The following is a 22084-nucleotide window of genomic DNA, read 5'->3' as shown; positions in this document are numbered from 1 at the left end:
ATTGGAGAGTATTGTTCACTCGCCTGGAACATCATGTGGGCTTTATTTTTTTTTAATGCTTGGTAAGTGATTGGTTGTCTTGTGCTGCTTAAAAAAATGAGAGTTAATCTCTTTTCTTAGTACTTACACGTAAAATTTCCGTGTGCATTATTGTCCTCTTAAGGAAAAAAAAAATTATAAAATATATATATATATATATATAAATATTTGAATGGATATTTGTGGATTTCATCTAAATTTGAAGAGGAACAAATTTTTAATTTTAATGACACATAATAGGGATCCAACCAAACATGACCTTATAATTGATTTGGTCAAAAAAAATTTTGCTATTAGTGTCATAATCTTTACATTAAACAAACTTAATTGCTAATGCTTACATTCATTGGGACAGTGAATCTATTCAAGTAACGGACACAAACTCTTTTAAAAAAAAAAAAAAATCACACAAACCTTAAACTTGCTAGTTTAGATTTTCAATGACAGCTAACCTTAATTATTATGATTAACCTAAATATATCTAAACCGTGTGGAAAAACCAGACAAATAAATTTTTACGCTATTTACAATATTTAGTAAATTTGGAGTTTTTCTTGAATTTCTTATTGGTAGTATAATCAAAGGGAGACAAATCATTAATTTGTTTTTGGAGTGGTTTTGGTAGGAAGTGGTTTCTTTTAGGACATGTGAGAAGTAAGGAAGTGAGAAGGAAAGACTAGCTGTGGCGTGGTTGTCCTAAAACTAAGGAATTTCTTCACAGTGAAATCTAGCTGTGAAACCAGCAACACTCTGCCATAGACTCTTTAAAGTATTATTGTATACCACATGTGGGGTCAGTTGTACCATAATTAGACCAAATGATCCAGTACAAAAAATTCCAGTTCATCATCTGGGCCTTGTGCACCCCTGAGTTAACGTGGAAATTTATTACTGGACAGTGACAGTTTTTGCTCACGTGATCATATCCCCATTGGTGGGGTCACTCCTGTATTTTTGTACAGAAAAAACAATGCAATTGTACTAAATTGTAAGGTGACAGTGAAGGAGTAAAAGAAAAATTTAAAAGCAAAGGGCATATGCTAGTCTCCCATCTTCCTCCCCATGTTTGACACCATTTTGGACAGGCAGTTTAGCAGCAACTCTCAAAAGACAGCTGTTCCATTTGGTGTGGGAAAGTTTTCAAGGCACAAAGCTTTGTCTGTGGTTGCCTTTGTTCATTCAAGATCTAATCTTTTTGCAGTGGGGGTGGAAGCACAATGGGTTTTGCAAATCAAATTCAGATATTGAGTAATGGGTGATTACAACATGCATGATCAAACATTAAAACATGGTTTAAATTAAAACAATTATGAAGGACTGCTTTTTGGGTAATTGAACATTGCTTAGACAACACTGCAAATCCCCATTTTGAGGCTTTGGTCACTTGAATGTCAACTAACAAATTTAGAGCAATATCTTGAAAACTAGGTTTGATTTGGTATGATTGGTACCTATCAATCTAAATGTTCATCTTAAATCTAAGGTGCATTTGATATAAGTTCATCAATATTTCCAAAGAATAATGTTGCTATTAATATTTTTGTCCTTTTTTTCCATAAGAAATAAAAAAGAAGGGTGGATTTGGAACTTGAAGAATAAATTAAAAGAGAAAAAAAAAAGTCACTATAGAACAAACAATTGGACCTAATCAAATCAAACAAGGCCCAAAAGCTTTTTTAGACCAGTTGAGCTAAACAGAAGAAACCTAAATTTTTAGGCCCAAGCCAAACAGAGCCCAAAATAATTTATTTTTATTTTGTTTTTTTTTTCCTTTTTCTCCTATCATATCTTGGCAGCATTCACCAGACAAAGGAAAGCCAATAAGCAAAGGGGTTTTGGACCTCTGTTTTAAAGCTAAAGAAGGCCAAGGAGAGAGTTGCAGAAACATATGGGGGATCCTAATTATTACAGATACTCTGCTGCTGCAGCAGAAAGAGGTGCTAGCTCTTGTCTTCCTTTACTCTTGGCTTCCACTATTTTTTTCTTATTTTCTTACCAAAATTTTGTCTTTTGGCCTATTGTCTTCAAATTTGCACTCTTTACTATGCTTTGAATATAGCTTCTTATGTCTAGTAATGGATGTGGTTATAACGGTGTCATTTGAACTGCACTACGTTGGAGTTGATTCGCTGAAACCATTCTTGGATATTTAAGGAGGATTCTCTTATACTGTATAATATAGCTATTGGGTTTTTAAAAAAAAAATTTTTTTTTTACTTAAACATAATTAATATTTGCAATGGCTGATGTCAAGACTCCCCAATGATTCCTGACTTCTTAAGGTGTTTTTTTTTAAAATCATATAGGTGATATCTTTTAATGAACTGCATTTGCTATGAATCTCCGTTTGCACCAGTGCTTTGCGTTCCCCTTTTTTAATAGTTTCTCATAGCTTTTCCCTGCTTCTTCTACCCATTAAATTTAACCTTGGTGTATATTCAACTATGTATTTCGCGGAGGTGGGAATTTTTTTGCTTAATTGTCCGGTGCCCTGCACTGAGGTATTCATCATGGCATACCTCAACGATGGAAAATAATGGTAGATAAAAAAAAAAACTTTCCCAGTTTTGAATCTTTAATCGTGGATTCCTTTGTGGTGGTTTTTTTGCTTTCCATTTCCTGTCTTCAAATTGATCTTAACAAGTTAACATCAATTTCTTGATTGTTGACTTTCATTGTGATAGGAAGTGTTTCGGGGCCCAGCTTTCCTGGCTACTTTACATCTGAAGCACCCTCATTGGCATCTCAACATGCTGATATGCAGTACGCTTCTTCAGATGTTCAAAAGAGAGATGTAAGGCATTTCTACTATTACATTATTTTCTTAAATAACTTTGGGATCGTACAACTGAGAATGTCCTTTCCTTTTTATGGGTATTTATGATGCAGATAAACAGATTGCAGCCTTGGAGATATGGTGTGGATGATATTTCAAATTCTGGAGTTTATTCTGAACCCAATCTTGGTGGTCTATCAGCCAGAGATACTGTAAGGTCTTACCCATCTTCTTTAGGAGATCCAAAGTTAACTGCCCAAAGATGGGATGCTCCAGAAGGTGTTTACTCAAGTGTGGGAGTTCACCCTGAACCTACTTTTGGTGGCGTATCAGCTGGATCTGCCATTAGGGGTTACTCATCTGCACTAGAAGTTCCAGGTTTAGTTGGCCACAGACAGGATGCTCCTGGCATTAGCCCAAGTTCTGGAGTTCATCCTGAACCCAGACTTGGTGCTGTATCAGCTGCAGCCACCGATAGGAGTTATTCATCTGCTCTAGAGGTTCCAAATTCAGTTGGCCAAAGATGGGATGCTCCTGTAGGTATTAGTCCAAGTGCTGGACTTCAATCCCAACCCAGCCGTGGTGCTGGATCAGCTGGAGCTAGCATAAAGGGTTACACATCTGCTCTAGATGATCAAAGACGGGATGGTCCTGTTGGCATTAGTTCAAGTGCTGGCGTTCAACCTGAACCTAGCCTTGGTGCTGTATCAGCTGGAGCTAGCATAAAGGGTTGCTCATCTCCTCTAGAAGATCCTAACTTAGTTGGCCAAAGGCAGGATGGTACAGCAGTTATGAGGCCTGGTATTCCTGATGCTGTTGATGAAATGCCTGCCTCCTTGAGAAACGGTGATGGTCCACAAGTTGATGCAGGAGAATCAAACATTCTGTTTGTCGATGGGCTTCCAACAGACTGTACAAGAAGAGAAGTAGGGCGTATCCTTGTTTCCCATGCATACTTGTGTGCATGGATATGTGCATCAACATCTCAAGAATATCATATGCTTCACAATATTATGCAAAACTAAACTGTATTTTGCCTGAATATAAGAAATTCTCATTGTTTTATGGTCATTTTAGTCCTTCACTTAGCATCAAAGATCTTTTCCGTCCATTTCTTGGCTACAAAGAGATAAAAGTCATTCACAAGGAACCAAGACATGTAAGTTTACTACTTGATACTTTCTTTCGAGTTAGCTTCGCTGGTATTGCTAGAGCTTCTTGAAGTAAAGCCAATAGAAGTGTCTGCAACATGCTTCTCTCTGTTAGAATAACACCAAGTTGGCTTAGAAGATGTTACCAATGATTGGTTTTGTGCTTAAGGCTTTCTATGCAATGCCTTTTGAGAAATGTCAGGGACAAATGGCTTAACATACCAAGATGTTAACATAATCCCATCCTATTCCTCTATTACTTTAATTTTATTAATGTTTTCTGATTCTATAGTTGTCTCATTAATTACTTGCAGAGTGGAGATAGAGCCATGGTTTTGTGCTTTGTAGAGTTCCATGACTCAAAATTCGCAAGGGCTGCCATGCAAGCTCTTCAAGGTAATGTAGGCACAAAAAATTGCATAGAACTTAAAGTGAGAAGAATAAATGTTGCAACAGAAGAACAAAACAATCGGAGCAAATGCGAGGCATATCATAATTTGTTAATCAAAGTGTAATTACTTGACATTTTTGTTGCTGGCATCATTGTCTTCATCATCTGTGTGGCATATATTAGTTGACAATGGGCATAAACGTGATGAAGATCTACATGCTCATCAATTTCTCACAATGTCTGTTTGTTAGAATTGCAGCATTAGCAGTCATTTCTTATAGGTTGTGGAATGTTGATTTTATTGCAGGTTATAAATTTGATGACAAGAAACCTGACTCCCCTGCCTTGAGAATCCAGTTTGCACATTTCCCTTTCCGATACCGAGCTGATCGTGATGATCAATGTGTTGAGTTCTAATATTGATCGAAAGCTGTAGTTGACCATCAATCCAAGTTGCCTTTTATGGTATTGACATGTTGATACCCAACTTCAATCATTGAAACGATCGTTACACCTGCTTATGCAGAACTTAATGGAAGAGAGTACTCCAGATCAGTTGTTGTTTTCTCATGAGTTTGCATGTAAAATTCCCATCACACTAGATTTTCATTGCAAGGCAATGTATCTGTTTAACCGTGGACCGTGGTCAATAGTATGCAATGCATTTTGGATAAGTTATACTGCAATTTAATCATACATACGCGGTGCTGACAGCTAAACCTCCCCCTATCTTATCCTTTTGGCATCATGAGATTGGTAGCTTAAATGTGAACAAAATTTTTCATAGTACCGTTTTTGTGTGTTGATGTTGAATATTGAAGAATGTTCTAACAAAGACAGATCATTAAAACTGAGGGGTTCTAGTCATCCCGGAAAGAATACAAATTTGACTGGTACATCTGTATTATACGTTATGGCGTGAAAGTCGCCAAAGACTTATGCATTGCAATGGTTTTGAGACTTGGGTAAGAAGTCACCAGTGCTACAAGTTTGCCCCTTTATTATATTATTCACAATTGGAAGTTATGTCATAAGAAAACAATTGGTTTATTTGTTTGATAAACTTGCCGTTCCCGTCCAATTGAAGTCATTTGGATTTGTCTTGTAGTTTATACTTTAATATGCAGTTGCATTTGGGTGTCAAGTTTCTTCAGAAACTGGGCATATTTATCATTAATTATACCGTTTGCAACTTCATCTTTCTGTATTGAGAATTAGTAAGTCATTTTCATGCCTTGTCCCTGTTCAGCATGGAGATAAGAAACATCACCCGTGAATTCGTTTATCTAGTAAATCACTTGCCATGATTTTTCTTCTGAAAGGACCTTGAATGTGACGATGGAGCATTAAGACCACAATAAAATTGAGTTCAGAAAGAAACTAAACCACCAGGCAACCTAACCGATGGCTTTACCTGTGTTAGAGCTTGAATCATGTTTTAATTTGAAGCAGGTCTTGACAGAGAAGAAATTATAACACAGAGAAATAAATAATAGAAGCAAAGCTCATTATGTTTTAGTAAGTGCAAAAGTTTCTCTCTGCATTTACCACCAGTTGGCCAAAATGAAAAGGAATTTCAATTTGGAATACAACATTGGGAATCCATGTACCTTGAAACTTGAATACTAAAATGAAAGGGATCCCCCCAAAGTAATACTAAAACAGAGATGGGCCCAAAGGTCCCTCACATCCATAAATTCAAAGTGCTCACTAGGCTCTTAATTCACAGTTGAATGTCAGCAGGACCCTTCCTCTTGCCACCAATTTCAAGGTCATACAACACAGAAAAGAGAGAGAGAGAGAGAGAGAGAGAGAGAGAGAGGCAGATAGCATTTCAGAGAGAAGACAATGCAGAAACAAAAAACTGAGAAAATGCTGGTCCTGACTCCAGAATAAGAACAGTAACTTTCTTTGAATAATTCATGTGCTTTTTTCAATCAGAGATGAACAGTTGAGTCTTAAAACATTATACAAATAAAAGCCTCATAGATCTATAAACAATGGCACCAACATCACCCCCAGAGTTCAGAACAAAAATGGGAAAAAGAAAAAAGGAACATCACATATACATTCCATGTAAGATTGTCTAAAATTGAAAATTCAAAAGAATATTTTTTATGTTTGATTCCATTCATATGTTTATTTCATAATTGAAGAAGTATAGAACCTAGGAATACAGAGATATTCGTTCTTGTTGTAATTGTAAATCCAAGACCACTACTCAAACTACAACTCCAAATCAATTCCATTTGTGAGAGGGGACAAATATATAATTTTACACATCCCCTTCAAACAAAAATTAGAATTAATCCCTACAGTAATGTTATACTACATGCAAAGAAAGAATTTCTAATCTTTATAAAGAACAAATAGGGTATTTCTTTTTTCCAACTTCATGGATGTAAATTACAGAAAAGCAGTGCCAGCAAGGCCATGATGTAAAAGGTTATGAGCAATGGCATCCCTAACTTTCATCGAACTTACCGATCTCAAAGCAACTTCAGGGACCGTCTCGTCATCAAGAAGCTCAATTTTCAAGTCTGGGTCAAGCCCTTCGTTCCTCATTTCACAAATGTTATGTAAAACACAACATGCTCCTAGTACAACAGGCAAATCCTGTAACTTCACTTCTGTCCTTTTTTGCAAGCAACACCATCTCCCTTTCAATCGCCCAAAGGCTTCCTTAGCCACCCTTTGAATCTCCCCAATCTTCTCGTTAAAAGCATGTTGTGTCCAAGTTAAATGTTGTTGTGTGTAAGGAACCAAAACCCAATCCATTAATGGATACCCCGAACTCCCTACGATCCAAACACCTTTCAGTAATCCCCCATTTGCCCTTTGGTACAAAGCTGATTTTTCCAACACCTGATCATCGTTCATCGAACCTGGCCACCCGATACAGACATCGGTAAAAACTCCCCTAGGATCGACCACACCTTGTACCGTTATCGAGTACGACGTTTTCTGGTTCCGTTCCGTATGTCTCTTATTGAAATACGCTGCCACGCTTATTTTCGGGGCTATTATCGGAATATGCGTCGTGTACATTGATCCTACCACGTTTGGTATCCCCGAGCTACCCTCGAACTCTTCCTTTATTTTCCTCAAAGAATCCTCGTCCGGCCATTGTAAATACTTCGGCATCAAAACGCTGCGTATTGCCGAACAGACTTCAAGGACCAATTTATGACAAGTCGAGATGCCTAAACCGAACCGTTTCGAAACGAGCCGCAACGGTTCGCCGGTGGCTAGCCGCCAAATGCAAACTGCCACTCTTTGCTTGACGGGGATCGCGTTCCGTAACGTCGTGTCTTCTTTGGCGATGGCGGAGTTGAGTTCTTCGCAAATGAGCTCGAACGTTGACTTGCTCATCCTAAACGCCTTCTTGAATTCCTCTTCTGGGTAATCGGGTCGGTTACAGTCGTCCCACCAAGCCTTCGATCTGTCCTTCACCCACAACCGCCTCTGCTGACCCGACCCGGATTGTTTGATATGATTGTTGGGTGCTTGGTTCTCCGTTTGGTTAACGGAAGCCGCGGCGACCGAAGCGGCCATGGCGCGAGACTTCTTCCGCTTAACGCGGTCGGTTTCTTCGATTTCGGAGTAGTAATCCTGGAATTCCGAGTAAAATTCAAGCATGGTTTTGGTTTTCCTCCTGTGGGTTGACTCCAAAATCAATTTCTCCTCATTGGATGCTTCGTCCTGCTCGTCCCTGTCTCGCTTCTCTTGCTCTTCCAGCAACAGCAACGAAGTGATGATACCATTCAAATCTTTCTTCTTGGTTTCATGATCACTTGAACAGCTATCGTCGTCGTAACCATCTTCGTCGGCGAACCTCTCCTTTCGCCGCCGCTTGTAATTGTCACCGTTATTCATTTCGAAGCAAACAGTGAACAAGATACTAAAATGAGTCCTTGGGTTGCCCGAGTCGAGAGTTTCATATAGGCAACAAAAAGAAAAAAAGGGTACGACTTATGAGCCGAAATTAAAGAGAAAGTAGTTAAAAATTTGGTTTTTTTCTTGGGGGGTTTGAAAAGCGAAGGAAGAAAGGTGTGAAAAGGGAGAAGCAAGTGTGAACGCGAAAGAGATTCAAACTGACATTGGCAATGTTTGTGGGGAGTTCAAATGATTTGTGCCTCGTTGCATAAAATGCATTATATAGCTGAGACAATGTTACGGTACGGCAGCAATCTATCGACAACAATGAGCCTTATCTTTATACGCCTTTTTTTTTTTGTTCTTTAATCATTGAATTCAGTTACGTATGTAAGTTGCGTATTCAAATTTTGAGCATAAAATTTGCCTACATAACTACATCGAAATTCCCTTTTTTAATCAAACAAAAAAATATTTTTAAATTAATATTAAGCCAAAATAATCCATTAAAAAAACACAATAATATAAATATAAATATAAATATTATATCTTTTTAATTTATCAGCTTGTTCGTTTCGTATTGGATTGAAAAAATAATCAATTTAACAGGTAGAATTAAATCTGAAATTTTCAGCTTCATTTGAATAAAAATTTGGGGTTGACCAGCATGTTAATCCCATGAACTAGCGGGAGAGGGTTTGGGCTTGCAAATGGGGTGGCAAACGCTGCCGCGCAAGTGTCAAAGAAAGAACATAGTAGAATCATCAACCAGTATAAGAAACACAAAAAACATGTGGCAAGTGTGAACGCGGCCTTTGGATCTCTCCTGTCCAGATATGGAGATGGTGGCGGTAGGTGTAGGACGGTGACCTTGGATTACGGGGATGCTCTTTATTTTTTTTTTTCTTTTATTCATTTGGTGGGGTGATTTCAGCTCCCCCCGTTTTTCAACTGTTAAACGAAAATTGAAATGAAAGAGACAGCAAAGACACAAGATGAAGATTATACTTTTTTGAACACAAGATACGACTATACTTTTTGAACATAGGATAAATTTTATTTTAAAATAAATATTTCACTTTTTAAATTTTAATCAAAATTACAAAAAAATTTATTAAATTTCAAAATAAATATTTCATCTCAAACTTCTAAACGTGTTAATATTAAATATAAAATATTTAAAATATTTTTTTTTCCCTCAAATCAGTTGACGACATCCTTGCATTGGCCAACTATTCATAAAAAACACCATATCATGCTCCCTGAGAACACTAAAGTCCCAACTGGGCTCTCCAAGGGAGCATCGGAGCTCCTAAGGGGAGATCGAGCCCTGATGCTTCCTCGGGGAGCTCGATCGAAGCTTTCTTTTTTTTTTTTTTAATTGATAAAAAATTATATAATAATGCTTTTTAAAATTAATAAAGATTAAAATATTTTTTAAATATTAATATATTATCAAATTAATAAAAATTAATATTTTTTATATAATTTTAATAAAAAATTTTAAGAATAAGGGTATTTTATTTTGTAAATTTTTTAATGTTTGATAATTTGAATACAGTATGGAACTAGAAAAAGGCATGAATATGGGTGTGAAAACTTGTGGGGCCCAAAATCGGTGGCTTGAGTCATGGCAATGACGCGGCGCTCAATCATCCAATCTGTTGAGAGATGCTTTCTTTCTTGCTTGCTTGCTGACAGTGATTGGAATGAACGAGGATTGTGGTTGTTGCGTTACAATTCTGTGGAAAATTTATGTCTTCTTGTCCACGTGGTTTTTTGGCTTTTTGTTTTCTAATTTGTGTGTGGCCTTTTGCTTTTGCCAAAGATTTGTTTTACCAAAAGAAAAGGGTAAAATAGCATGAGAAAACTGGGAAGAATCTTTGATTCTTTTCCTACAAGTTAAAACATAGTCCTGGAATAATAGATAACAAAGTATTAAACAAATGTTTTGGATCCTTCCAGATACGCTAGAGCATGCAGATTTAGGTAAATATATGGCATTACCGTTAAGACAATAATGATAATGACAAATTATATACACTATAAGCTAGCTTAATATCGAACTAGTAGAAGACCCATTGATGCAATGAAAGCTAATTTAAGGATAATTAAGGGTGTCATTAAAATTTCAATAACTCCAAAGTTAACCAGAGATGATAATTACAAGGGGGGCCTTAATTACTTAATTTCTGCTGCATGTTACAACATTTAGACGGCAGGGCTGAAGTGGGGGCAAACCAAGGTAACAAAATTCAACATTTTCGGCTGCTTTTTGTTCGGTCGCGTGCCCGGTTTTTTGAAGAAAGCGGGGTTGATAACTAGAGCAGGCATAGGCATAGCCACATCTGTCTGCTTAAATTCCATGGGATCAATAAATGTTGTAGAAACTAGAAACTAGCATAGGCGAATCTGAATGGCACGTAGTCAACCATGTGTGTGTGTGTCCTTTTTTTTGTTCTTTATGCAATAGCTTTTGATTAGTGACGAATTCTTTCATGTTACACATTCGAATGGGTTGGTAGTCGTTGAACGAGTCTTTACCTAGAAAGACTGCTGCCTTGCCTCCAAAGCTATTTACAGATACCTCCCCCCTTTCGGTCCAGGATGAACTCTATTATAGGTCAAATGGTGGTATTTCCAAATACCTTTGTGGGTTTGGCAAAAAACCAAAAACCAATTTCACACTCAATTCTTCTTCATCATTCATCATCCACCTATTTCCAACTGTATAGACTGTAGAGCATTCTTTCAATTACAGTTTAGTTTCTCGTATTATGGAAATTTCATGAAAATTTCCACGAATATTCATAAGTCCCATTCATATTTTTTTTTTCAAAGATGAAATATTAACTAAGTATTATTATTTTCATCGAATTTACAATATTTGGCATTATTGCAAATGATGATAGAGATAAACTAAAGTTTCATTCAAAATTAAAATATGCATAAATATATGAAGGAATATAAATTAAAGTTTCATTCAAAATTTCTGACATTTTGCTACAATTTTCCATCATATTTACCCATGACACAGATTTTTTTTATTTATATCCAATATTTCCGCAATTTGTGATCTCGATATCGATACCAATATCAATGTCAAATTCTATGGTAAGAGAAACTCAACCTCAAGCTCCCAACGTTTGATTCGTGGGACTTTAGATGCATGAAATGCATAATGGAATAATCCACATTTTCCGCAGCAGTCGAAGCAAAAAGGCAGACAGGCATGTGAACCGAACCAACTGTCATTTTCATCAGCCTTTAACTAGATCAAGTAAGAGATTTGCCAGCCCATTCCCGTTCCCGTCGCTTTTGCTTGGCTTGCATCCGGTTGAATTTTTCTTTCCCCTTCTCCAAAAGAGGGTCAACAACCACATAGTCATTCGGGTCATCCTTGCGAGACATACCATCCTGCATGATGATTCGAAGAAAACCATTGATTAAACTCCCTATGATTCCATTGTTGCAATTGGACTTACCGAAGCCTAAGCCAGAATACATGGGGATTTTGTAAAGTTCCTGTAGTCAGAAGCTTTTCTTTTTGCTTTGGCATGGCATAATTGGTACTGTTCATAAAACACTTACAAAAATCACATGCAGTTGGTTTTTCTGAAATGCCTGAAGAAATCTTAAAAAACAAACCTTGGTATCAGGAGCAAATGCTAACCGAACTGCTTTCCAGTCAGACAAATCCTCATTTTCATGACCTGCAGGCCCACTGCTTCGAGCAGCTGGTTTTGTGGAAATAGATTGCTTGAACTTCTCAAGTTTTGCTAAAACCTAGGATTCACAAAACAACAAATAAAGAAAAGTAGGTTCTTATGGACTAGAATTAGTGCCAATATGTGCACAGAGAATGTGCTTTCAAATTTAAAAGGAGGAAACACATTTCCACATAGGCCTATCACCTTTCTTATTTCTTGAGATTAGCAAGAGATAGAAATCTTTCATAAGCACAGAAGATTGCATAATGGCTCACTTTTTGCTAAAAATCAAGTTGAATGGGAGATTCTAACTTGCAAAACTTGTGGGAGTTGCATTGCGAAAGGACAAAACAAAGATGGAGGAAAAGTAAAATATTAAGGGAAAAGCATCATTGAATTTGAAACAGAAATTTTAAACATACATCATCTTCACGTCCTTGAAGTCTGCGCTTCTTCTGTTTTTGCAACAATCTTCCTCGTTCAGCCACACTGAATAACTGTAAATCTGCATCAGCATTAGCCATGCGCTCAGCTCTGGCTTCTGATCCCATACCCTTTTTCTTCAGGGACAGCTTTTCTACCCTTGGTTGGTCATCATCAATACTTTCATCATTGGACCTGGTGTAAACATCACCACAAAAGTATTGAGTTCTTTATGCAAAAAAGAAAAAGCAATACCAGCAGATTCTATATCTTCAATAACCAGGTGAAGCAGCAGCAATAGAAGGTGATAATGTTCAAAAAGGAAACAGCAAACCAAAGGGAAAAATGGTTTAAATCATAACCAAACCAAATCAATGACCTTAGTAAAACCAACACACTGGGGAACAAAGTAAAAAGCACTAAAAAACAATAAGAAGATGTTTAATGAAAGCAATGCCGTTCAGTTGCCAAATTTTAGCAGCTTTCATGCAATTACAAACATCTGACAGGTGCATCATGTTAAACACCTGTGTGGATGGTTGCTAAACATGTATACTCTAGAAGAAACCTTTTGAGAGAATAAGTAAGAGTAGAAAAAAAGACAGAAAATAAATCATTCATATCTTTACCTTGGTGCAGAAATTTCACGGTCATTTGGTTTAGAGCTCCCTGCACAAGATTCCACAAGTCAAAGACCATTTGAGAAATCACTCAGTAATAAGTAAACCAGATGGAATGAAGGATGCACACTAGAAAGAAAAGCTATCTGATAACAGGTTCCAAGGGTTTAACATCGGTAAATTGATCAAAACCTTATTGATAAATTCTAAACCTTAAACCAAGCGCATAATGGTGCTCAGCAAACAACACGTGAGATCTTACGGTTATGAGTATAATGCTCTTTCATTATGAGGTGTTATAGATAATTCTAATTTGGATCTGCAACATGAGCTGAGCAGAATGAAAACCTAAAGCTCTTATAATTGCAGCAATATCCATTTTCAGACATTAGAGCTTCTTAAATTAACCATACATGCGCACCCGAGTATTTGGCTCATTGGTTGGTGCATTATCCCCCTGCCTAAAAAGCAAGGTTCGAATCCCCCTTCCCCCAATTATAAAAAAAAAAAATTAACCATATATGCAAAAATCCAGTTCCTTAATCTGCATTTATATCTTGTTTGATCAAAACCAAAATACTTGATTCTTTTATGTCTTCCATGGGAGGGTGACAGTTTTAAAAACTTCTATTCCAATTGTTTCTTCAAGATATCTCTAATTGTTTCAAGGGTGCTTTTAAACTCAGAAGGTATCATGCATGAGCACGCGTGCTCATTTGTGCATGACATGAAATGTGTGAACTGAACTATTATCTAACAGTGTTACCTCATCTGTAAATGAATGTTACTAGTACATGTGAACATAATGCAAGGCTTGATCTTAGTTTCCTCTATTTTTGTTTTTCTTAAATTGGAATTTAGAGATTTTTAAGATTAAGACAACAAAGTCTAGTCTATGAGAATACACACTGTTATTAGGAGTTTTCGAGACTTTAAACTTCCATTTTTAAATCCAAAAGGTAAAAGAGTTCCATATTGAACAGTTACCATTTTGCATCTTTTGCTTGGATGGGTGGTCTCCAAGCTCCTTCCGTCTATTAAGTATTTGACAACGCATTCGTGCATCAAAACTGGCCTCATCATCGTCACTATGATCAAGGGAATCAGACAACTCAGCATCCACATCTTTCTCCGCTCCTTCTCTCTTTGAGCTTAGAGCTCCCCTTACAGACAACTGCACATCCTTAGTTGTTTTGACATTGGATGAATCCTGCATCAAAGAAGTTGTGTTAAGAATATGGGCTCAAGATTCATTAATTGCTCATAATATGGCAAAGCCATGCTGCATGTCAGCACAACTACATGACTTGTTATGTTCACCATTAAGTGGTTGGTAACAATTTTAAAACGTATTCACCAGACAACCAGATTAAATTCACACTATGCCAAAGGCTAGTTCAGGGGATGGTCAGAAGAAGAATTTCTGTAAATTTAAGAAAATTTAAGAAAACTGTGCATCAAGTAACTTGGCTTGATCATGGTTAAACAATTTATTTAAGTATTGGAAAAGAAAATGGGAAAATGCACATCAAGATAGATATGGGATCAGTGCCTGTTCTTGCTTTAGGAGGCGAGGATCACTCAATACATCATGACTACTCTTAATCTTTTGCTTTACTGCTGCCAATTCCTTCTCTTCTTCTTCAGCTTCTTCTCCAAATGACAGCAAGTTCAGCTTTCTGCATTCTCCAAAGAACACATATACCTTAAGTAATAAGAATATCTTCATCATGATAAACATAAGTATCCTTAATATGCTCAAAAGAGAGTGCTCAATTATGGCGGAAGAAGACTTACTTCACAGCTTTCTTCTTCAAATCTTTCCTCTCAGATTCAGCTGTGGGCTGGATCAAAGGCTTTGAAGATATTCTAGGAACTATATCTTCAAAAGGGTTCCAAAGTACCTAAAACAGGAAATCAAAGGATAAAACTGGCTGACATAATGTTTTTCAAATGTTATAAAAACCAAGATCAAGAAGCAACATACAACATGCCTTAGCAGTCAATTAGTTCTATACTTCATCAAAAAAATAAAAAAGAAAAAGCTACCTCAACTGATTTGATTCTTGGAGGAGGATCCAAAGGCCGGTCATTCTGATCAGTGTCAACCTCACCTATTGTCAGAAGATTAAATATAGAGTCTCCGGTAACCTACCAACAACCAACAATCAGTTCCAGTAACACTCAAGTATGGATTACAAAATAAAAAAATTTATATAAAATGCAATCACGGGTTACCTTTCCAAAAATAGTGTTTTTTTTATCAAGCCATTCGCATTTATCCAGAGACATAAAGAACTGACTCCCATTCGAATGCGGCGAACCAGCATTGGCACAAGCAACAATACCTCTATGGTTAAATCTTAAACGCGAATGAAACTCGTCCGAAAACACACTCCCGTAAATACTTCCTCCACCTTAAAACAAAAAATTCAAACTCATAACTAACCCTAACTAATCAAAAACAGCTAGAGGAAACAATAATTAAAGAAGAGAAAGAGGGAGGTTACCGGTGCCGGAGCCGGTGGGGTCACCGCCTTGGACGAGGAAGCCCTTGATAATGCGGTGGAAGATTGTATTGTCGAAATAGCCTTCGAGGCAGAGCTGCACGAAGTTCCGAACGGCTTTCGGGGCTTCTTTGGGCCACAGCTCGATGTCCAGTGGGCCGTACGTCGTGTTCAGTATCACTTTACCCTTCGTCGGCGGTTCTAGAACGTACACCGTCGACATCTTCTCTTGATCGGATTCTCAATTCGGCGTCCGAATTTACAATCGAATGGTTTTTTTTTTACGGTTTCCTGGATTCGGGTTCTGGGTTTACGTTGCTTGGGTGTAGAATTTGAGTGGGGGAAGAGGGATGACCTTTAAAGCGACGTCGTTTGGCAGCTTAAATCTACTTTTGGAGCCAGGCTAAGCCGGTACAGTTTTATGTCACAATTAAAATATTTATTTATTTTATATATCTTAATACATATACATATACATATATATATGCTAATAACAATATTTTATAAAATCATTCACAACATTATTTATATATAATATATTAATAATTAAATTAGTTATATATATTTATCTTTATTAATATCAATTATACTATTGTTGCTATAGCAATTAAGTCTTCAAGAGTTTACTTTTTATATATTATTAATAGAATGAAATGTAAGGTAAACGATTAAATTAGCATTTAGATATTTTTGTTTGATATAAGTGCATATATCTCCACATGAAAAAGCTGGATTTCTAATTCCTAGCCTAATAAATTATACTTAATGACAAAAATAAAGTTAACTATGAATATGATTTTATGCATTATATCACTTTTCATAAGATAAATATATTATGTATAAAATAAGTAAATGTTTCAAATGTATTATTTACTCCTATTATTTTATTTAAATACATATTTTTTCACCTTCAATTTTTTAAAATTATAAAAATAATATGAAATAAATTATTTTTAATACATTTTAACAAACATGTAAGCATATTGCATTTACTAAGTAAATAAACATATAAACATATTACTTTATCATATAAAAATAAAAGAATTGTTTTTTTAAGAAAAAATTTAAAAATGAATTTTAGCTTACATTAACATTAATTAAATGTTTGGATTTTTATTATAAAATTAATATTTAATTTCTTAATAAAAATCTATTTGCCTTTTATGTTTTTTCCCATATATAGTAAGGTTCATGCTAATAAACCTCTGCAACTCATTCTTCACCAAGACTTGAAGTTCAAAGATTGTGAATCTGCTCGATTGACTGATGGTCAAATGCTCTAATTATAGTAAAAAATGAACTCCTAAATGCAGCTTTTTCTTACAATGAAGGAAAGGGCCAGGTCAAATTGGCTAAAACAGGCGAACGGAAGACATGAATTCTTAGGTTCATTACATGAGGAACGTCCATTTTTGTTGCCAGGAGGACACATGGGGATATTGCAGTTGCACCTAAACACCAGGACAAAGACCTCAACCTTGGCTTCTTCATTCGCCCTTCAATAATATTATTATTATATTTCCCGCTTTCTTTCTCGTGGAGGATTTTTTTCTCTTCTTTTTTCGCAAAGCAGTTATAGCTGGAGGTGCAGGAGGGATTGGCCTGGTGGTTTGCAACGGCGGTGGTGGCAACTTATTCTGTCATCACAAAGTTTTAGCGAACATTGCCGTGAGCCACAAGTCACAAGTTTCCCTTGATGGCTCCTCACTTCTCTGATGAAAGCAATGTACCTGCCAACACCACTGCGGTGGCCATTGACAGAGACAAAAACAGCCCACACGCTGTACGTTGGGCTATTGATCATCTTGTGATCACCAACCCGCTCATCATCTTGGTCCATGTTAGGCATAAAAACCGTAGGTACCCTCTCTCGTTTCTCATATTATTTTTTGCTTCATTGCCTTTTGTTTCAAGAAAGTGTCAATGAAATATGGCAAAGAACACAAAAAGAGATTGTTGGCCATGCATTCGTCTTAATTTGGTAATTGTTTTTGTTCTTTCTTTTAACATGCAGAGGGTGAAGGAGAATCTGATTATGACATAAACCAGCTTTTCATTCCTTTCCGCGGCTACTGTGCACGCAAAGGGGTACCTAGTTCTCATTTTCTATATAATAAATGGGGATATGTAGTAGCAATGGTTCATCTTTGGTTCAGTTACAAGACAGAAACAATAAAAGATGATAGAGATATGTCTTGGCATGATGACCAATTCTAACCAATATCTAATTTCATTGTCAAGTACAGATTCAAATGAGGGAGGTTATCCTTGAGGATACTGATATCTCTAAAGCACTTGTGGACTATATCAGCAAGAACTTGATTAACAGCATGGTCCTCGGTGCAGCATCAAGGAACGCTATCTCAAGGTTAATCTGTTCCTTCCTGATTCCCTACCTCCTGGACTTGTTCTCTCCATTTTGTACTAAAAATTCAAAGTTCAGTTATTTGTCTTATAGGAAATTCAAACATGACGTGCCGACCACCTTGATCAAATCTGCACCAGAGTTTTGCTCAGTATATGTGATTTCCAAAGGTAAGATATTGACAGTGCGAACAGCACAGCGGCCTGTAGCTAATACTGCTACCCCACCCAAGGCACCATCTGCAGGAATGCCACCACAGATTCCACTGGATCAAATTGAAGATGATGGAATCAGGTGGGAAAGTTGGTTCCATTCTTGTTATTGACAGAAAGTTTAGTGATGGAAAATGTGACAGCTCTTCTTAGTACTAGTATAAAGTTAGTCTCCCGTTCTATTTACTATGCTTTAATTGCCTGTTTATGATGACATTGTATCTTTTACTTAAAACAGAGGACAATATACAAGGGGAGCATTGAGAAATGCAGGATCAGAGAGACTGTCCTTGGATAATCCCTCAAAAGTACCTATACGTGAGCGTGATAGACAAAGAAGCTCTCCAGCAAATTTGTCATTGGACAGCATTGATATAGGTATCCGAGGACAGTCCTCAACTAGCCATGATTCTTTTTCTAATGAGTCGGATTTTCCAGCAAAACTTGCCCTTGGATCTATGGATATTTCTGGCCAAGATTTAGATTTCTCAATGGTGTCAGGTAGCCCTTCAGAGTCACTTCCACAAAGTACGGTAAGTGGCCTTTGGTATTAACTATTGAGTGCCAGTAAGAGAATTCATAGATTGTGGATTGCGTTTTTAAAGTATGGCATTTGCCGGCTTAGTGACAGAAGTACTAATACGATAATATGATATGACCGTGAATTGCAGCGAGACATAGAAGCTGAAATGAGAAGATTGAAGCTTGAACTTAAGCAAACCATGGATATGTACAGCACAGCTTGCAAAGAAGCTCTTACAGCCAAAAGAAAGGTAATCTTATACCATCAAAATCTCCACTTTTTAGAGGAAAAAAAGAAACTCTTTCCAGTTTCTGTCAACAAAATCTTCCAAGAAAATCTTGAGTCTTAATATAAGAATTAAAAACTAAAATTAATCTTCACCTTGCACTTGACTGTGTTCAGGAATCCAAAATTTGAAATTTTCTTTACATGTTGGCTACATTTGATGAAGGAATGATCAACAAAGTAAGAATTAGCAAAATAATTAAGTTATTGCAGATAAAAGTTAAAAAATGCTTATTCTTTTGGTAACTAGTATAAAAACACAGTAATCTGAAATGGAGTTTAAGGGATGGAGGATGTCCTTTGAAGTTTAAGTAAATTGCCAGATTGTAAGATGTTACATGTAATTAATCCAAAACGCTCTTAAAGTTCAAAAATAGGCAGGACATGATCGTACCAGTCTTTTCTAATGCCTAAAGGGTATCATTGAAAATCAACTTGAGAACATAATTGACATTTCTGAGTCCAGGCTAATGAGCTTCATCAGTGGAAGATGGAGGAGGCTCGCAAGTTTGAGGAAGCCAGGCTAGCTGAAGAGGCAGCTCTTGCCATTGCAGAGATGGAGAAGGCTAAGTGCAAAGCTGCTATTGAAGCAGCTGAGGCATCACAGAGGCTAGCAGAGATGGAAGCACATAGAAGAAGACAAGCAGAGTTGAAAGCCAAGAAAGAGGCAGACGAAAAGAATCGGGCTTTGAATGCTTTGGCACATAATGATGTCCGGTACAGAAAATATACCATAGAAGAAATTGAAGAAGCTACTGAAAAATTCTCAGAATCAATGAAGATTGGAGAAGGAGGTTATGGACCTGTTTACAAAGGCAAACTTGATCACACTCCTGTTGCCATCAAAGTTTTAAGACCTGATGCTGCTCAAGGGAAGAAGCAATTCCAGCAAGAGGTAAGGCGTCATGTTGGCATTACTGACAAGGATTTTCATTTTCTTAAAACCATTTAAATTCAGTGGGAAGAGATCAAAGAGGTTGTGGGCATTATTGTTGCAAAAAAAATTACATTATTCAACCTGTCATTCTCTAGGCATCCATATCCTCTGAATTCAAGCTAATATTCTGTTCTATATATTACAACCCTGTACAGGTTGAGGTCCTTTGCTGCATTAGACACCCAAACATGGTCCTTCTCCTCGGTGCCTGCCCTGAGTATGGATGCTTGGTATATGAATACATGATCCATGGCAGCTTAGAGGATAGGCTATTTCGAAGAGGCAATACTCCTCCACTTTCATGGAGGAAACGATTTAAAATAGCTGCTGAAATTGCAACTGCCCTTCTATTCCTTCACCAAGCAAAGCCAGAGCCACTAGTGCATCGAGACCTTAAGCCAGCTAACATTCTCCTAGACCGCAATTATGTGAGCAAAATTAGTGATGTTGGCCTAGCACGGCTTGTTCCACCTTCTGTAGCTGACAGTGTAACACAATATCACATGACTTCAGCAGCAGGGACATTCTGTTACATAGATCCTGAATATCAACAAACAGGCATGCTAACAACTAAATCAGACATATACTCCCTCGGCATAATGCTACTCCAGATCATTACAGCCAAGCCTCCAATGGGTCTTGCTCACCATGTTGGAAGGGCCATTGAAAAAGGAACTTTTGCCGATATGCTTGATCCAGCGGTGCCAGATTGGCCAGTTGAAGAGGCTTTATCATTTGCTCAAATGGCACTAAAATGTGTAGAGCTGAGGAAGAGGGACAGACCGGATCTTGGCACTGTTATACTGCCAGAACTTAACCGGTTAAGAGACCTTGGAAGGAGGTCTGACTCACGTAGCTATGGATACAGCAGTAGTTGTTATAGCCATGGATACAGTGGTAGTAATCAAAGTCAAGGACAAAGCTATCACAGTCAAAGTCGCAGCCAGGCACGTTCTTCGGTGATCAGTCCACTTTCGAGGCCAAGGATATCATCAGCAAGTCAGGTTTGGGACTTATCTATAATAGATATCAATTAATTAGACGCATAACATGAAGAGTTTAGGTTTTTAGATGATGGGCAAAAGGCTTATAGCCACATAAAGACAGGAAACAGGAAATGGTTATGACAGCATCTGTTGATTAGAAAATATCACTCAAGCATCCCCGAACCATCCCAATTTCTTTTTATTTAACAGTATGAATTCCTCCTGCCAAACAATTCTTGCAAGCTGGTTTTCTTACGTAGTTTTGTTATTGAATGGCTAGGACTCCATGAGTAAGACTTCAGATGTGGAAACTGAACCAACACCAGACTCGAAACCAGATGACGCTGAATGAAATTTCAGACGAGATTGAAGATTTGAGAGAAAGAAGCTGTTTGCATATGAAAGAAAAACAACAATGTTTGTGAACATGATGGAGAAGGGAAGGATGCTGGATTATGCAATGTGATATCAGAAATGTGTATATCTTCAGGGTCATTTTAGTGCTTGCAAAATGCTGCTTTTGTAAAAGCAAAAGTAAAACTTAATTCAATTTTGTGCCTGCAGAACAAATAGTAGTCATTATTTTTAAGAATTGGAAACTTTCTTCCTTTCTTGTTGCTAGATGTATAATGTATTCTCAGAAGATAAATTAGCAATGAGCTGATGGCAACTTTCAGTAATTTTTCCAAATTCTATCAAATTCGCTCATCAACATCACAATCATAATGATACCTTGCATATCTAATGACACAGATATTTCTCTTTCTTTCCGTTCCATAGAGATGAGCATGGCCCGAATTAAATATTTCTCCTGTGAGTATTACAGGATCCTGTAATGAAATAAGATAAACAACAATGTTTGCCGGAAGAGCTTAACACCTGTCACCTTCTTGACAGAGTATTACAGGAAGTATAGTGCTAACCCTGCCTAAGCGCCTAGATAGAACAGAAAGCAAGGCGTTTTTCATCTTGTTAAGACTTGAAACGCATATATATTCATGAGATCCAACTTCTGAAGATCATTTTCATTTTTTTTTTGCTTTTCTTCATTTTGAAGACAAGAATCCAGGAGCTTGCAGAACACACAAGTTTTGACCATGCTTACTAACTTGGAAGATAAAACTGGTGTCAATTTTTTTTTGTTTGAAAGTTCAATTATATTAAAGGTCTGAAAGAACCTTAGTTCTCCAGCAAAAAGATTTTGCAAGGCATAACCCTTACAAAAGAACATTGAGGTATGCCATAACAAAATCACACAAGGATCAACCCCTGTTCATACGCCA

The 22084-nt window shown here is 37.0% G+C and overlaps 4 protein-coding genes across 6 annotated transcripts; 2 read left to right on the top strand and 2 right to left on the bottom strand.

Moving 5' to 3' along the window:
• LOC18588100 (nuclear speckle RNA-binding protein B) lies at positions 1834-5076 on the top strand. Its single transcript, XM_018128430.1, has 6 exons — positions 1834-1976; positions 2724-2833; positions 2929-3748; positions 3913-3974; positions 4281-4362; positions 4665-5076. Exons 1-6 carry the CDS (start codon positions 1928-1930, stop codon positions 4772-4774), a joined length of 1233 nt encoding a protein of 410 aa, XP_017983919.1. The 5' UTR covers positions 1834-1927; the 3' UTR covers positions 4775-5076.
• On the bottom strand, positions 6450-8488 carry LOC18588099 (putative nuclease HARBI1). The gene has a single exon (XM_007012280.2). The coding sequence runs from the start codon at positions 8231-8233 to the stop codon at positions 6764-6766; it is 1470 nt and encodes a 489-aa protein (XP_007012342.1). The 5' UTR covers positions 8234-8488; the 3' UTR covers positions 6450-6763.
• LOC18588098 (peptidyl-prolyl cis-trans isomerase CYP57) lies at positions 11187-15839 on the bottom strand. Its single transcript, XM_007012275.2, has 10 exons — positions 15497-15839; positions 15225-15403; positions 15036-15137; positions 14784-14890; positions 14539-14665; positions 13974-14196; positions 12996-13035; positions 12366-12561; positions 11882-12019; positions 11187-11650 (listed from the first exon to the last, which is right to left on the bottom strand). The coding sequence occupies exons 1-10, from the start codon at positions 15714-15716 to the stop codon at positions 11510-11512; spliced, it is 1473 nt and encodes a 490-aa protein (XP_007012337.2). The 5' UTR covers positions 15717-15839; the 3' UTR covers positions 11187-11509.
• LOC18588097 (U-box domain-containing protein 35) lies at positions 17036-21494 on the top strand. 3 transcript variants are annotated; one of them, XM_007012274.2, is made up of 9 exons: positions 17036-17349; positions 17508-17581; positions 17740-17861; positions 17952-18152; positions 18309-18603; positions 18742-18843; positions 19345-19773; positions 19971-20819; positions 21082-21494. In XM_007012274.2, the coding sequence occupies exons 1-9, from the start codon at positions 17190-17192 to the stop codon at positions 21151-21153; spliced, it is 2304 nt and encodes a 767-aa protein (XP_007012336.1). In that variant the 5' UTR covers positions 17036-17189; the 3' UTR covers positions 21154-21494. The 3 variants fall into 3 exon arrangements, with proteins under 3 accessions (XP_007012336.1, XP_017983122.1, XP_017983123.1); XM_018127633.1 differs by having other exon boundaries at positions 17937-18152; XM_018127634.1 differs by having other exon boundaries at positions 17245-17353; positions 17937-18152.

This window comes from Theobroma cacao, chromosome 9 (genome assembly GCF_000208745.1).
Source record: "Theobroma cacao cultivar B97-61/B2 chromosome 9, Criollo_cocoa_genome_V2, whole genome shotgun sequence".
Taxonomy (NCBI): Eukaryota; Viridiplantae; Streptophyta; class Magnoliopsida; order Malvales; family Malvaceae; genus Theobroma; species Theobroma cacao.
The sequence above is the reverse complement of the archived record's forward strand: the minus strand, read 5'-3'. Positions and strand labels throughout refer to the sequence as shown.

Bases quoted from the DNA above. Each gene is read 5' to 3' on its own strand.
- LOC18588100 (XM_018128430.1), top strand. From the start codon at position 1,928: ATGGGGGATCCTAATTATTACAGATACTCTGCTGCTGCAGCAGAAAGA. The intron at 2,834-2,928 runs GTAAGGCATTTC...TTTATGATGCAG, and splicing joins CAGATGTTCAAAAGAGAGAT to ATAAACAGATTGCAGCCTTG. The intron at 4,363-4,664 runs GTAATGTAGGCA...ATTTTATTGCAG, and splicing joins TGCCATGCAAGCTCTTCAAG to GTTATAAATTTGATGACAAG.
- LOC18588099 (XM_007012280.2), bottom strand. From the start codon at position 8,233: ATGAATAACGGTGACAATTACAAGCGGCGGCGAAAGGAGAGGTTCGCC.
- LOC18588098 (XM_007012275.2), bottom strand. From the start codon at position 15,716: ATGTCGACGGTGTACGTTCTAGAACCGCCGACGAAGGGTAAAGTGATA. The intron at 14,891-15,035 runs GTAGCTTTTTCT...TTCCTGTTTTAG, and splicing joins CAAGAATCAAATCAGTTGAG to GTACTTTGGAACCCTTTTGA. The intron at 11,651-11,881 runs GTTTGTTTTTTA...ATCATCATGCAG, and splicing joins CATTTGCTCCTGATACCAAG to GATGGTATGTCTCGCAAGGA.
- LOC18588097 (XM_018127633.1), top strand. From the start codon at position 17,190: ATGGCTCCTCACTTCTCTGATGAAAGCAATGTACCTGCCAACACCACT. The intron at 18,153-18,308 runs GTGGGAAAGTTG...TACTTAAAACAG, and splicing joins ATTGAAGATGATGGAATCAG to AGGACAATATACAAGGGGAG. The intron at 19,774-19,970 runs GTAAGGCGTCAT...AACCCTGTACAG, and splicing joins AGAAGCAATTCCAGCAAGAG to GTTGAGGTCCTTTGCTGCAT.